This window comes from Lolium perenne, chromosome 2, assembly GCF_019359855.2.
Source record: "Lolium perenne isolate Kyuss_39 chromosome 2, Kyuss_2.0, whole genome shotgun sequence".
Lineage (NCBI taxonomy): Eukaryota > Viridiplantae > Streptophyta > Magnoliopsida > Poales > Poaceae > Lolium > Lolium perenne.
This window is the reverse complement of record NC_067245.2, coordinates 28,110,913-28,127,251: the sequence shown is the minus strand read 5'-3', so window position 1 is coordinate 28,127,251 and position 16,339 is coordinate 28,110,913. Positions and strand designations below refer to the sequence as shown.

The 16,339-nt window shown below is 41.3% G+C and overlaps 1 protein-coding gene across 2 annotated transcripts; it reads left to right on the top strand.

The window, feature by feature from the left end:
- LOC127331624 (uncharacterized) lies at positions 1-11,404 on the top strand. Of its 2 annotated transcripts, none has more exons than XM_051357796.2 (28): positions 1-318; positions 414-552; positions 659-795; positions 1,793-1,909; positions 2,010-2,141; positions 2,530-2,707; positions 3,182-3,353; positions 4,063-4,184; positions 4,292-4,383; positions 5,322-5,358; positions 5,594-5,651; positions 6,531-6,679; positions 6,803-6,873; positions 6,951-7,121; positions 7,222-7,290; positions 7,682-7,783; positions 7,865-7,954; positions 8,132-8,210; positions 8,288-8,387; positions 8,481-8,556; positions 8,700-8,879; positions 9,328-9,450; positions 9,525-9,608; positions 9,726-9,910; positions 10,013-10,151; positions 10,252-10,311; positions 10,516-10,620; positions 10,983-11,404. In XM_051357796.2, exons 1-28 carry the CDS (start codon positions 106-108, stop codon positions 11,094-11,096), a joined length of 3,294 nt encoding a protein of 1,097 aa, XP_051213756.1. In that variant the 5' UTR covers positions 1-105; the 3' UTR covers positions 11,097-11,404. The 2 variants fall into 2 exon arrangements, with proteins under 2 accessions (XP_051213756.1, XP_051213755.1); XM_051357795.2 differs by having other exon boundaries at positions 5,316-5,358.
- The last annotated feature ends 4,935 nt before the right edge of the window (positions 11,405-16,339 follow it).

The window sequence follows — 16,339 nt, the reverse complement described above, 5'->3', positions numbered from 1 at the left end:
CCCAGCCCCGTGGTCTCTTCTCGTCACACGCACCGTCGCCAAATTACGATTCGCCCCTCCTCGCCCTGACCGCCGCGGGGTCCCCGCCCCGCCCCGGCGCCCGCGATGGTCGACACGCGGCGGAGCTCCGCCAGGAAGCGCCCGCCGCCCGCCGCCTCCTCCTCCTCGGAGGAGGCCTCCACGCCGCCGCCCCCCGCCGCGGAGGACGCGCTCGCGGCCGCCAAGTCGCCCGTCCCCGCGCCCGCCCCTGCCCCGCAGGGGCAGGGGCAGGCGAAGCCCGATTCCCGGCCCCGGACCCGCCCCAGCAAGCGAGCCAAGGTCTCGACGCCCGCCCGCCCCCGTCTCTCCCTATCCCGCTTCCGCCCGCGCGGGCAACCGATTGATCTGACTAATTCCTCCGGTGGTGGTGGCAGGCCCAGGGCGAGAAGACGCTGGCGGCGCAACCGCCCCCCGACGAGGCGGCCAAGGCACCGGGCCTTGTAGTAGATGGCGCGTCGGACCCGACCCGGCGGCCCGTCCCGGCGTCCTCCACGGTGTCCAATTCCACCGGAGGTGCGTGCCGCTCGTCTTCTGACTTCCGGCTTCCCCGCGGGGTTCGCGGGGGAGGCTAGGGTTTGGACTGGTTGCCCTTTCTGACTGCCCTGTTTTGCTGCTTCAGCGAGGAAGAAGAGGACGCCCAGGCGCCCCCTCTCCCCAGAGGAGGCGACCGCGGAGGAGATGGCGAAGTGGAAGACGAAGCACAGAGCCAGCGGACGGACTTTGGCCTGGGGGAGACTCATTTCCCAATCTGTTCAGGTAATGTTGTTTGTTTGTTTAGGACAACTCCGTTGTGATGATGTCAGAGCATTTCTACAGTTCTATCTGGTGACAGAAGTATAGCAACTATAACCAAGTTATAGTTCCAACTGTTGTAGCCTATTGAACTGGGCAATTCACTGTGAGTTCCATTTCGTATCATGCACAGACTCTTTACCTGGCAACTCTGAACCATCATGTGCTCGCCCGAGCTGAAAGCCTGAAACTAGTGTTGCTTCCAAGTGGAGCAAAGAATTGTTACGTCACGAATTCTCAATAAGAAACAAGAGTACATACAACAGTTTAGCTACGCGCTGGCTCTGTACATTATCTCGTTCCTGTCATTATCCGGTTGACGACATGTACAGTGCCTTTGTGTCATATTTCAGCAAGCATCCTGGTTCTTGAATGTGGGTTCTGCGATCTTGCAGTAGTAAACTAGTAATGGCATTTCACAGTTTTAAAATCATCATCCTGATATTAATTTATCTTCAGTATCCAGTCTCTGCATTTGTAACTACAGGTTCGTTATTGTTTGCCTGCTCTAGTTTTAGCGTAGCTAGGCAGACACCATGTTATGATGCTAATCGTTGCCATTACTACCATCGTGTGTAATCATCTCATTTTCTGAAATCTTGAATACTTCTTTTTTGGGGTTTCAAGTAGAAACATCTTACGCTACTCTGAAATTTAATGGAAGTTGATTCGGACCGTTTGAGTGTGCTCTAATTTATTCCTTTATCATTCTGAGTGACAACCAGATTGGATGACTTTTTTCTTGCTTTTGTATATCACTGTTACTTTAAATAATAACATTTCAGAGTTAATTTTCTTTTGAAAAAGATGTTGACATCTTTTTTCGTAACCAGGGAGATCCCAATACCATTTTTCTGATTCTCCACTTAGTTCTGTAGTATTAATAATAATGTAGTCTTACAATCTGATAATTTTCAATCATTGTCTTTGCTCATGAATATATTTTCTTTGTGCTGTTCAGTATCCGACGATTCCTATTTATTCTACCCATTTTACTGTTGGCCACGGTGGCAAACATGATTTGAAATTGACCGACTCATATCCTGGAGCACTTGTTTGCAAACTGAAGCATGTTAGGGTAAGGCTGCATTCTTAATTTTATTACTGTACTGATAACTCTGTTCTTGGTGCACTAACTGTTTTGAGGTTTTGACTATCAATTTTCACCTGTTTTCCAGAGGGGAGCTGCCCTTGAAGTCTTTGTATCGAAAGCTGTCCATGTAAATGGGAAGGCCTTAGACAGGCCTTCTAAGGTTACCTTGACTGGAGGCGATGAAGTTATTTTTAGTTCGCTTGGGAGGCATGCTTATGTATCCTTTTTCTTGTCACTAACTACTTAATACCCTTGTATTGCTCCTATTGGTGACTAGCGGCATGTCTGGATGTTTTGCTACTTTGCTTTATTAATTAAGGCTGGCTATGTTATGTCTTTGCCTGGAGAGTATAAGATGAATGTGTGTTTTCTACAAAGTATAATATTGTTCAATACATTGTATTTAGTTATATATTTATTTAGGACTATGTAGTGAACTACACTGGAAAAAATAGGACATGCTAACATTGCCCACATGGAAGAGTGGAGAGCTAACTTGGGACTCCATGTGAAAATTTTGCAAATGTGGGGTTAGCAATGCAACTAAACACCTTGTCTGGATAAGTATGCATTTCAGATGTGGAAGCTCCTTAACATGTTGGCAGATATTTCAGCAGCTTCCAGAAGAAAAATCAAGCACATCGGCCTTGTCATCTTCGTGTGTGTTTCCGCAAGGGCAGTATCCAGTTATCGGAGGCACACTGGATCAGTTATCATGTAAAAGGACCAAGTTATCAGTGCCATTTAGTTTTGGAAATGGCCGCCCTCCATTAGTTCCTCATGGTGAGACAACTTCATTTCTTCCCTAAGGCCCTAATTCCGAACTTGTGATATGTTAAGTTCATAGCATTTATAGCATTCAAGATAACAGGAGATGCTACTCCCTCCATATTACGAATAGATAACGATTTGGACATGTATTGAGTCAAAACGTTTGATATTTTTACTATAAATATTGTTTCAAATAGTTAGATTTGGAAAGTGCAAATCATATGTTTAGATTTGTGCCGAAAAGTATACTCATAATGTAATATTTTTTCTGTGGTTTATACAGTATATATTATAGTAGAAGTTAGTGGTGAAAGTAAATCTTCAAGACTATGTCAATGTCCAAAATGTTATCTATTTGTGATATGGACGGAGTAGCAAAGATAAGAGGATTTTCTATTGTTTTCCTCAAACCTGGGTACCTTTTATTTCTTCTTATGCATCAAGAGGAAAACGAGTCTAAAAGAATGGCTATTTTTTGTTCATTAGATACAGAGATAGTCAGCAGTTTATGTAAAACAATGGAGGAGCAGGGCCAGTTTTCTTCTGAAGAAAATGTACCATTTGCTCAACATGAACTATTAAAAGAAGATCTGAAGAATGCAATTGTTAGCGCAAGTGATATATCAGAGTCATTTGATAGTTTCCCATATTACCTGAGGTATATAGACTACAACTCTCTTCTTGAAAAGAGCGGCTCTTTTGTTTTATCGTTTGCCATTATTTATTTGGAGATGTATGCAATAGTTTGAAGCTTAATTTAGAGATGCAAATTTGTTTTCCTTGCTGACTGCATGACTCCCAGTGGCACCAGAGTCCCAGTAAGATACATACTATTCGTTGACTTCATATCTTGTTGAAAAAGCTTGGAAAATAATTGCAAAAAAATCTGTAAATCTCATTTTTAAAGTCATATGGTCTTTCAGGTAGTATAAGATGTGACATAATGGTAGACAGAATGATCAGTTATAGTGCAAGACCATCGAATATACTAATCTTTACTCCTGTAAATGTTTCAATTGGTGGCGGCGGTGCGTGGATCTCTTCTACTCCTCCTGATATGACCCATTAAATCTGCTTCAAATGGCTGAGTTGGAGTATTAGTTAAGAAGCAAGGAGCACTAACATATAATATCAAGCACTTGAACGATCACTGGGTCTTTGAGTAGTGTAAATCATTTTATCAGTAGCGGATTATTGGATATCTAATAGTCCAATGTATTTTGTCTGTAGCAACACACGTGCATTTAGCTCGTGAGTACTGATAACTCTAGTACAACCTGCTTTTTTCCCAGTTAATTGGCCTATTGCATGTTGATTGATTGGTCCTCGGGTTAAGAACTATCTTTAATAACTTCTCATCCTTGCAGTGAGAATACCAAAAGTTCTCTCCTGACACCGGCACATGTAAATTTGTGTTGTAAGAATGCCATGCAGTGGACAAAAAAGATATCTTTCATTTCTCAACGAGTATTATTATCTGGTCCAGCAGGTATCATTTTTACTCAACGAAATTACGGGTATTGCAGTTAGTTATATTGTATTTTTGTTCAACGCAAAATGCTTGGAGTGTTCACTAAAACAGTTTTCTTTTTGTAGGGTCTGAGATATACCAAGAAACATTGGTGAAGGCTCTGACCAAATACTTCAATGCTAATCTGCTCGTCGTAGATTCATCGTTGCTGTTGGGTGTAAGCCTCTTAACCATAGCTACAATGCTTATATTGAACAGAGCCACCTCAGCTTTTCTTAAAGAAAGCACAACCAATTCTATCTGAGAGAGATACTGTTCTGATTGTGAGATGACACATTTGTCTTCCTTTTGTGAGATGAGAGATATGCCTGTGCTATTCTACTTCAACATTCTCTGCAATCATGCTAGTACTATCTATGTAATGCCGCTGTTATTATCTGACAGCTTGAAATGTTTTTTTTCTTTGAGTTAGTATTTTTTAAATAAGCTATACCGCAGGATTGTAATAAATTCACAGTATTGCTACTGTTTATTTTTCTTGAGAAAAATAAAAAGAATTCTGTCTTGATATATTGAAAAGAGGTAGGAGTTCAGCCCAAAAGGGAAGAGTGGAGCACACAAAAGGTGTAACATTAGTTAATTTCCCTGTAAATGAATACGCTGACACCTCATGTTAAAATTTTTCATTTCATTGAAAAGATAGAATTTGTTACACGCCTCCTAAGAGGTTACAATCTGGGGGGTGGTTTAGTGCACGTCCCAGGTTGTTGGCATGATGTCCCTCAGGCCTTTTGCCCCTGGCATGGCCCATGACACAGTTTCATCTTTGATTTTGATTTTAGCGCACCTCATGTTTAATGAAAATTGATATGTAATTTAGATCTATCTGGTTCTGGTGTAAATTACTCCACCTCTGTAAGTGTATTCTTGCTTCAGCGGCTACATATGAATTGCCTGCAAAAGGGATGAAGGCATGAAGCAGAAATTTTATTAACTACTTTCTAAATGTAACTGTATATCTATAAATAAACAACAGCCAGATAACACTAAGTGGGGCGGGCAGGGGATGGGGTGGTCATCTTGCCTCACTTTTCTTTGTTATTTCTTAAATTCAATGATTTTGAACTTGAGTATATTTCATCTTGTCAGGGACAGTCATCGAAGTCAAAGGAATCAGTGGCGTACAAAAAAGGTAAGATGGTCACGGCTCCTGTATGGACACTGAATTCTTACCATCACTATTTTTTGGGCTTTTGTCTTTAGTTTAAGTCTAGATGTTGTAACTGTCAAATTGGGTATGGTGGCATTATATTTTTCCTTGGTATATTATAACATGCAAAGGGACTCCAGTATTTGTTTTCATAACATTTCATTATGGTAATGGAACCACCTTATATAGCAGTAAAATGTTTCTGATGTTTTGTCAGGTGATAGAGTGAGATACATTGGTTCTTCGCAATCAACAAAGATCCTTGAAGGACCAAGGTGTGACCCATGCCTTAATATTGGATTTTTTAATTTGCATCCATTCATTCCATTGATAGGGTGAGATACATGTGAATGTTCTAGATGTTTTTAATTTATTATTATATCGATTACTCTGAGTACCTTTCGCAAAGGCCCACGCCGCTTCGCAAAGTCCTAGCTTCTGCCGCCCTACTCATCCCTTGGATGACCTGGAAGCACAGAAACGCTTGCGTCTTTGAGGGAGCCCAGCCCTCCATACAAGTCCTGACACATAACATCAAGGAAGAAATCAGACTTTGGGCTCGGGCAGGTGCCAGGGTTTAGGGTAATTCTGCCACCCAGGGATGTGCACTGATGTTTTAAACCTCCAAACCTGTAATCTGCCTCCTAGGAGGATGTAAACCAAACTATCTTTTCAATGAAATGAAACGCAAAGTCCTTTGCCTTTTCTCGAAAAAAAAACGAGTACCTTTCATGGTATAAGCAGTTCTTAGTAGGAGAGTCTACAGACGAAAAATTATTTGTATCGTGCATATCTTCAAAAACTATTTTGAAACATACGATGAACGTAAGTTGCTAAAGAGAGGTGATAGCCCTGTTTGGATGCAGGATTCCAAACGGGCTTGCTGATGAAATTAATCATGAAAAACCATCCGAACTCTTTTATATGGAACAAAAGAACCACACTGGTTTGAGTTTCTTCTTGTTGGTCTAACCTGTGATGATGTGTGTTGGACTAGTGGTCGCAGTAGTATATGGCTTTTCTGAATTATTACCTATTATGTATTTTATGTTAGCATTCCTTCCCTTTGTTTTCAAACGACATCTCTCAACGTTGCCATTTGCATATTTCATGTTCATCTACTAATGATTTGCGATAAATCATGCAATCTGCAGAGCTCCCGATTATGGTTCACAGGGTGAAGTGCGACTTTCTTTTGAGGAAAATGCATCCTCAAAAGTTGGAGTCAGATTCGACCAACCGATTCCTGGCGGCATTGATCTTGGGGGCAGTTGTGAGGTTGATCACGGTTTCTTCTGTTCAGGTGAGTTTCTTCCACCTGCTGCTTCTATCTACTTAATAATTTATAGCTAGATCATAAACTGTGATATTTGCCATATATTGTTAGTTTTCTTGACCACTTATTTATGTTTATCTGTATTTCCAGTCGATTATTTGTGCCTTGATGGTCCAGGATGGGAAGAGAGAGCTAAACATCCATTTGATGTAATATTTGAGGTACGTACGGTCTTCCCACCCTTACTTTCTCAGTATTTTTTACTTTGTCCCTATTACTTACTGGGATTTTGATACAGTTTGTTTGTGAAGAACGCGAGCATGGTCCTCTTATCCTATTTCTGAAGGACGTTGAAAAAGTGTGTGGGAACAGTTACTCGTATCATGGTCTAAAGAGTAAGCTTGAAAGTTTTCCAGAGGGTGTTTTTATTATTGGGTCTCAGATCCAGGCAGACACTCGGAAAGACAAGGTACTTACTAGAAATATAATAATCTATACCCCAATCCTTAACTATGAAGTATACATTCATTTCCATTTAGCTAACAAACAAGTTGTTTATATATATACAGCTGAACAATGGGTCTCCTTTCCTTAAGTTCCAGTACAGCCAAGCAGCCATACTTGACCTTGCGCTCCAGGTGCCCTTTCTGATTTTGCTGAAAGTACCTTGCTGCACTACTATAATCCTTTATATTCAGATCTTGGCCATCTGGTTGCTACACAGTAAATTAGGAGATTTTGTAGGAATTACCAGGGGAAGAAACAAACTTGATAATGAGATGTAGACACAGAAGATGGCTGATTCTGTCCACTTATATTCATATTTTACTGTAGTACTACACCACATTGTCAGCTTATGATACTGAAAAATATATTTCTGATATATATCTGAATTTCTTATTACACTGCATCCTGTATTATTATTCTTACTGGACCTTTTTATCAATTAAACTATGGCTTCTGTCTTAAATGCACTGCTTTGATTACAGTGCACATTTTGTTATTACAGTCTGATGTATGTCAATGCAGGATGGCTTTGGCCGAGTGAATGATAAAAACAAAGAAGCAGTGAAGACTGCGAAGCATGTCACTAAGGTTTTCCCTAGTAAAGTGACAATACAGCCACCGCAGGTTTCTCGTTTTGTTTAATCAAGAATGATATCTATATTGCAGTGTCCTCTCCATGTGTTTAACTCTGAATACATGCTACAGGATGACTTGGAATTATCACGGTGGAAACAACTATTAGATCATGATGTCGAAATTCTGAAGGCAAAGGCTAACATTTCAAAAGTTCAATCTGTAAGTGATTTTAGTTATCTATAATGTACTCCCTCCGGTGCATAATAAGTGTTGGGGGTTTAGTTCAATTTGAGCTAATTTGAACAAAACCCCCGACACTTATTATGGATCGGAGGGAGTACTATATATTAATTAATGGCTCGTATTTCACTAATATCTTCTTGCAATCGGATGCAGTTTCTAACTCGCCATGGTCTGGAATGTGCTGATGTAGAGACAACACTATGTGTTAAAGATCGAACTCTTACAAACGAATGTGAGTACAATCCTACATGTTGTTTCTTTCCTGTATAACTCCATGTAGCATCATATGTCTACTATGTTTGTTTCCAGGTGTTGATAAAATAGTTGGTTACACTTTGAGTCATGAAGTTATGAATTGTACTGTTCCAACTCCTGGAAAGGATGCGATTGTTGCTCTTTCTGGTGAAAGGTTTCTTCTAAAACCTTGTACACTTCACACCGTTGTGCTAAAAAGTTCTTTGGGTTTTGTGATGTTTATTTTACTGCAATTGTTATATTTCAGCCTTCAGCATGGGGTTGATTTGTTGGAAAGCATGCAAAATGACCATAAGAAAAAGAACACAAAGAAATCACTCAAGGTGAGTCAGGCTGAGCTTGGGCTTGACCTTTAAGATTGATACTAAGCCAGGAGTAAAGTATTGGTAATGAAATATTATTTGGGCTCTGGCCCTTATCATGTTAATGGTGCATATGACTTACATACATCCTTTGTCATTCTTAGGATGTTGCCACAGAGAATGAATTTGAAAAAAGGCTTCTTAGTGATGTTATCCCTCCAAATGAGATAGGTGTTACCTTTGACGACATTGGAGCGCTAGAGAATGTCAAGGACACTTTGAAGGAATTAGTGATGCTTCCATTACAAAGGCCAGAGTTGTTCTCCAAGGGACAACTTATGAAGGTAAGAGACATTCTCAGAGCTTCATAATTTTGCTTACTATTTGTTGAAATACTTCTCTACATGTTCCTTCTCTGACTCATCTGTTTCCACCTGTAACAATGTCTCGTTATTTTGCCATTTTCCTTTTGAAGTAAGATCTCTCCCTCTCTTGTGCCTGTTGCCCATACATGTTCTTTGTCCATTATCACAATTATTTTGAGCTTTTTAACATTATTATTTCATTTTGACTTTTACGTAGTATACGTTTGTGAGTTTTTGTATATATTTGGCTTCGTGTGCGTGCAGCAGTTATTCCTTGTAGTTTCTAGTTAATACAAATTTAATTGAAAAAACAACAAGAATACCTTCAAACTGAATGTAAAGGAATATTACTGCTGGATCATATTATTTTCTCAGTCATTTTTTCCTTTGTGTTCAAATGTTGTTCTGATTGTTTATTTTGCACCAGCCATGCAAAGGAATATTACTTTTTGGTCCACCTGGTACGGGGAAGACCATGCTTGCTAAAGCTGTTGCAACAGAGGCTGGTGCTAACTTCATCAACATATCAATGTCAAGCATTGCCTCTAAGGTTTTCCCATAACAGATACTCGTCCAGATTGCTCTCTTTGTAGTACAATATTTTCTTACGTGTAACTGTAACAGTGGTTTGGCGAGGGAGAAAAATATGTGAAAGCTGTGTTCTCACTTGCAAGCAAAATTGCACCTAGTGTCATTTTTGTGGATGAGGTCAGTTAAAATTCTCCATCGTTGCTGATGATATGATTATGATTCAACAAGCTAGCATAACAATAGTTTGGCTTACCTTGGAGAGCTCATGCTATGCCCCCCTGTCCCTGTTTGTAGGTTGATGGCATGCTGGGTAGACGTGAGAACCCTGGGGAACATGAAGCTATGCGTAAGATGAAAAATGAATTTATGGTGAACTGGGATGGTCTGAGAACAAAAGCTAAAGAACGTGTATTAGTACTTGCTGCGACAAATAGGCCATTTGATCTTGATGAGGCTGTTATTAGGAGGCTCCCAAGGAGGTAAGGGTTATACATCTTGAAGGTCTATATTTCCACAAATAAATGCAAATGCTGGCACTGGCATGCCGACAAGTCAATAACTCGTCGGAAACTATTGTTCAGATTGATGGTGAATTTACCAGATGCAACCAATAGGAAAAAGATTCTTAGCGTAATACTATCCAAAGAAGAGTTGGCAGATGATGTAGATCTGGAGGCACTGGCCAACTTGACTGAGGGGTATTCAGGCAGTGATCTGAAGGTATTTTATGTTTATGTTGAGATGTTTGTTTCCTATTTTATGTCCTTTTAACAGATGCCTTTTCATATTCTTTTTGTTGACAACTTTATTTTTCCCCTAGAATCTGTGTGTTACTGCTGCACATCGTCCAATAAGGGAAATCCTTGAAAAAGAGAAGAAGGTTAGTTTCAATGCTTTATTTCTTGTACTCCATAAAAAGATGTCAAAGATTTGCCTAAATTTGAATGAATCTATACACTACAAAGTGTCTAGATACATTCAAATTTAGAGAAACTTTCGACACCTATTTATGGTCAGAGGTAGTACTAATTCTGTATGTGCTCTCTGTCAAGTCACTGATTTATCATTTTGTGTCTACTTGCAGGAGAGATCCTTAGCAGAAGCAGAAAATAAACCCTTGCCTCCTAAGTATTCTAGCAGTGATGTCCGTTGCCTAAATTTGAGTGATTTTAAGCATGCGCATGAGCAGGTAATATTGCTGCTGTTTAATCTATTTCTTACCCTGTCCAAACAAGGAAAAGAAGGGAGAAAAGTAAACTGTATGCAAACCAGACTTTATTAAATGAATAGATTTCATGCCATATTGCCTCTGAAACTGGTCCATCTTCAAGTGTATATAGCAACTGCTGACTACAGTTTCTGAGGGCTTAGTTTTAAGATATGAGAGTAACGAAATGCCAGTATTGATTTGTTATGGGTTAGCATTAGATAAACACACTTTCTTCTTTTAGGGCACATGAATATATATTCAGGCAAACATTATCATTTGATGTTTTCATTATCTCTGAGTTCATAAACTTGTGATGCTAACATAACTTGCCTCGTGTGTAGGTATGTGCAAGTATATCATCCGATTCAACAAATATGAATGAGCTTATTCAATGGAACGATCTCTATGGCGAAGGCGGATCTAGGAAGAAGACACCTCTAAGCTACTTCATGTAGGTTATGAGTAGCCTGTGTACATACAACAGAAGTATTAGCATGAAGCGACCAAGATAGACAACAAATAGCTCTTGTCGTCTTTGGTTGATAGGCAATTGTCGAGTTTATTAGTTTCAATCTTTATTGATGCCAAATGGAAGTTCCAACAAAATAATATAGGGCCGATTGGTCCCATCCTTCTCCCCCATCCATACCTTGTCAAACCTGTGTGTAGCCTTAACCTCAGCATCAGAACAGTTCGGTTAATTTTGTGACTGCAGTCAGAGTCGGTGCAAACTCATTTAATCAACACATGGATGTTTTATATTCGTGTCCAGGGCCGTGTGCATCTTTTTGTTCTCATTTGGTTTGCGCGTTATATAGGTTGGGAGATAGGGAGATCCCACTTTTTAATTTCTGCCACTGTTAGGAGTATTGAATCTGAATCTGCTGAAACTAGTAGTACGAGTACTTTATTTCTACTGCATGTCGACTTGACGAAAAGCAAATTGGCAGCCCACCCTGAACAGGTCAGCGACGTTCTCATGCTGCAGTTACGTGAAATGCGTCTCTACCATGAACTCTTTTGCTGGTTGGCTTTGCGTTACAGGCTCTGGGCTTACGATCGGAGGCACAGACACGCAACATGCTTCTGACCCTTCACATGTCTTCAGGAGGTGGACAATGTACACATTCTGATGCAATGCTCGTATGCCGGCGAAGTGTGGTTTAAATGTCTCAGAGCGGCAGGTTTACAGTTGGAAACTGCTGGGCGTCCCCGGGGGGTTTGTGATATGGGGTGGCCCGATCTTCTCAGTAAGCAACGGTGGTGATGATGATCACGGGATGATGGCAGCGGAGGAACACGACGATGTAGTGGAAGATAACTTGTATGATGCAACGAGATCTCTCGATTGGTCTCTGTCGCCAATGCAATAGCTCTCAACCCTGCAAGATATTCGCAACTCCACACACTTGCGCACGTAGCCGCCGACCACGAAACGGTAAGTTGCAACCGTCTAATTCCCAATGGAACAGCAGATCACACAAGACTTTTTCAGGATCTACACAATATCAAGCAATATGGTGTAGGGAGTCAATAGTTTTGCTAGAGCAAACAACTAAGAACTAGGGTTTATCTTAAACGTGGTCTAAAGCAGCTAGGGAGGCGTCCTGGGCACTTATATAGGCGTCCGGGACGAGTTCTGGTCGAAAAGATACAAAAATAACCGACCCAGAATAGATCTGGTCGAGACAGACTCGGACGAATCCGGTCTGGAATCCGGTCAACCGGACCAGGGACCGGGTCGGCCGGTCTAGCGTCCGGTTAACCGGGCGGCAACCGGAAAGTTGCGAGGTTTTCCGGTTTTGATCCGGTACGAGCATCGCATCTGGTTGGCGCCCGGTCAACCGGGCCAGGGACCGGACTGGCCGGTCTGGGGGCCGGTCTAACCGGGTGCTGGACCGGCCTGGACGTCTTCTTCTCCTCTCGCGCATGCCTCCCGCTCCTCCCTCGCGCGTCCATGAGATATCTTCATGTCCAGCTCCATGTCCAGCTTCACGTCCATCTTGACGTCCGTCTTCTTGTCCAGCTGCTCCTCTCCTCCTCGTGCGATGCTCGTCTCCTCTTGATACCTGATGATACATAAGTAATATGACTTAGGTAGTATAAAGTTCTCATCAATCAAAGTACCGTTTAGAAACAAGTTCACCTGTTGTTTAAGTAGCTTCGCACGAGCCCTTGTAATTGGTCCAATCCGAACTTCATTGGACTTGAGCTTCACAGCAGGTTCATCTTCATTTATCAGTGACGGAGGTAATGGTGTAGTAGAGATGTCCTCATCATCTCCCCCCTTCAAAAGGCGTCGACCCCGACGCTTCAAGGTCTTCTCCGTCATATGGTGTCAAATCAGCAACATTGAAAGAATTACTGACACCAAACTCATCAACTGGAAGATCTATCGAGTATGCATTGTCATTGATCTTAGCAAGCACTTTGTAAGGACCAGCACCACGAGGCTTTAACTTAGACTTCCGCTGCTTCGGGAACCTATCCTTGCGAAAATGTACCCAGACCATATCACCAGGCTTGAACAACATCTCTTTGCGCTTCTTATTCATCCTTGCAGCATTGCTCTTGCCTTTCTTCTCTATCAACTCTTTAGTCTTCACATGGATTTTTCGCACAAAATCTGCCCTCTTGGATGCCTCCATATTAACTCTCTCATGTATGGGCAAAGGCAACAAGTCAAGTGGAGTAATGGGTTTAAAACCATACACCACCTCAAAAGGACATAGCTCCGTGGTAGAATGTACCGCCCTGTTGTAAGCAAACTCTACGTGCGGCAAACACTCTTCCCACTCCTTCAGGTTCTTCTTGATCATGGATCTCAACAGTTGTGACAAGGTTCGATTCACCACCTCAGTTTGACCATCAGTTTGGGGATGACAAGTAGTACTGAACAACAGCTTTGTCCCAAGCTTTCCCCAAAGTGTCTTCCAGAAGTAGCTCATGAATTTCACATCACGATCAGAAACAATAGTCTTCGGGACTCCATGTAGTCGAACAATCTCCCTGAAAACAGGTTAGCAATATGCGACGCATCGTCGCTTTTGTGGCAGGCAATAAAGTGTGACATTTTAGAAAATCTGTCTACTACCACAAATATAGAATCATGGCCTCTTTTAGTACACGGCAAACCCAACACAAAATCCATACTAATATCTTCCCAAGGTGTAGTAGGTGCCGGTAATGGAGTATACAAACCGTGAGGCTTCAGCTTGGACTTGGACTTGTTGCAAGTAATGCACCTCTTCACATACATGTCCACATCCCGCCTCATCTTTGACCAATAAAAGTGATCAGCGAGCATGAGTAGCGTCTTCTCACGCCCAAAGCGACCCATCAAACCTCCAGCATGTGATTCCTGCAATAAGAGCAAACGCACAGACGATTCTGGAACACATAGTTTGTTAGCTCGAAACAAGAACCCATCATGTATGTGATATTTTTCCCATGCTTTACCAAGAGCACATAAGTGATATGGTTTAGCAAAATCATGATCCGTAGCATACAAATCACATAGCACTTCTAATCCAGGAATTTTAACATCAAGTTGAGTCAATAGCATATTCTTCCTAGATAGAGCATCAACAACAATGTTATCTTTTCCCTTCTTATGCTTAATAATGTACGGAAAAGACTCAATGAACTCAACCCACTTAGCAAGACGCCTATGCAAAGTAGATTGGGCTTTCAGATATTTCAAAGCTTCATGATCAGAATGTATGATAAATTCTTTTGGCCACAAATAATGTTGCCAAACCTCAAGAACTCTAATTAAAGCATACAATTCTTTATCATATATTGGATAGTTCAACTTAGCACCAGAAAGTTTCTCAGAAAAATATGCAATTGGGCGACCCTCTTGCATCAACACACCACCAATTCCAATACCACTAGCATCACATTCAATCTCAAATTGCTTATTGAAATCAGGAAGTGCAAGCAACGGTGCAGAAGTTAACAATCGTTTCAGTTCATCAAAAGCATGATCTTGGGCAACGCCCTACTCAAATGCAACACCCTTTTTAGTCAATTCATTCAAAGGTGCAGCAATAGTAGAAAAATTGGGCACAAAACGGCGATAAAACCCAGCTAGACCATGAAAACTTCTAACTTGACTCACATTCATGGGAGTAGGCCAAGTTTGAATAGCTTCAATTTTAGACACATCTACTTCTACTCCATGCTTAGAGACAACATAACCCAGAAATATGACCTTATCTTTGTAAAATGTGCACTTCTCAAGATTACCATAGAGTTTACTATCACGCAACACTTGCAAAACATGTCGAATATGTATAATATGATCAGATTCATTGCGGCTGTAAATTAATATGTCATCAAAATATACAACCACAAACTTGCCAATAAGTTCTCGCAAAACATGGTTCATCAGTCTCATGAAATTACTAGGTGCATTAGTCAAACCAAAAGGCATTACTAACTACTCATATAATTCAAATTTTGTTTTAAAGGCGGTTTTCCACTCATCCCCTTCTTTCATCCTAATTTGATGATAACCACTACGCAAATCAATTTTAGAGAACACAGAAGCACCACTCAATTCATCTAGCATATCCTCTAAACGTGGAATAGGGTGACAATATCGAATAGTGATATTGTTTATAGCTCTACAATCTACGCACATACGCCATGCACCATCTTTCTTAGGAACTAGAATAACAGGAACAGCACAAGGACTAAGGCTTATGCGGATATAACCTTTGTCGAGTAGCGCTTGTACTTGTTTCTGCATCTCCTTCGTCTCTTCGGGGTTCGTTCTATATGGTGCCCGATTGGGTAGCGAAGCTCCGGGAATCAAGTCGATTTGATGCTCAATACCGCGCAATGGTGGAAGTCCTGCGGGTACCTCATCCGGAAACACGTCGCCAAATTCCTGCAAAACATTAGAAACACCAAGAGGAAAATGGGTCATGTCGTTAGAAACCAAAACCGTACCCCTGTACAAGAGCACAAGAGGCATGGCTGTAGGATCCTCACTAAATTCTCTCATGTCTTCTTTGGTGGCTAATGAGACTAAGGAATTCACTCTCTCACTTTTCGTTATATCACTCACAACATTACAATTCTCTCGCCTATCTAAAGAAGCATCCTCCAAGTTGACTTCAACTTTCTGACGAGACTCATTGACAATTTGCTGTGGTGTCATAGGCTGTAAATTGATTTTCTTGCCCTTGAACTCCAAGTGATATGTATTGGCACGGCCATTATGTTGCACAGAACGGTCATAAAGCCAAGGCCGACCCAATAGTAGGTGACATACCGTCATAGGAACGACATCAAAATCAATGCAATCCTTATACGGTCCAATAGCAAACTCAACACGCACCATGTGGTTTACCTTCATCTCACCATTGTCGCTCAACCACTGAATATAGTATGGATGCGGGTGCGGTAGATACTTCAACTTCAGCTTGGTACACAACTCCTTGCTTGCTAAATTGCGGCAACTCCCGCCATCAATAATGACCTTGCAAGCCTTGTCAGGACCAACTAAAGCCTTTGTTTGAAACAAATTGCAGCGCTGAGTAGATGCACTAGGCAACACATTAAGAGCACGCTGCGACACAACAATGGTGCGAGCATCAGACGGATATGCATCTTCACCATCAGTGTCATAGTCATCATCTTCTGGAGCATTAGGATCAACATCATCTCCAGTCTCATACTCATTGTC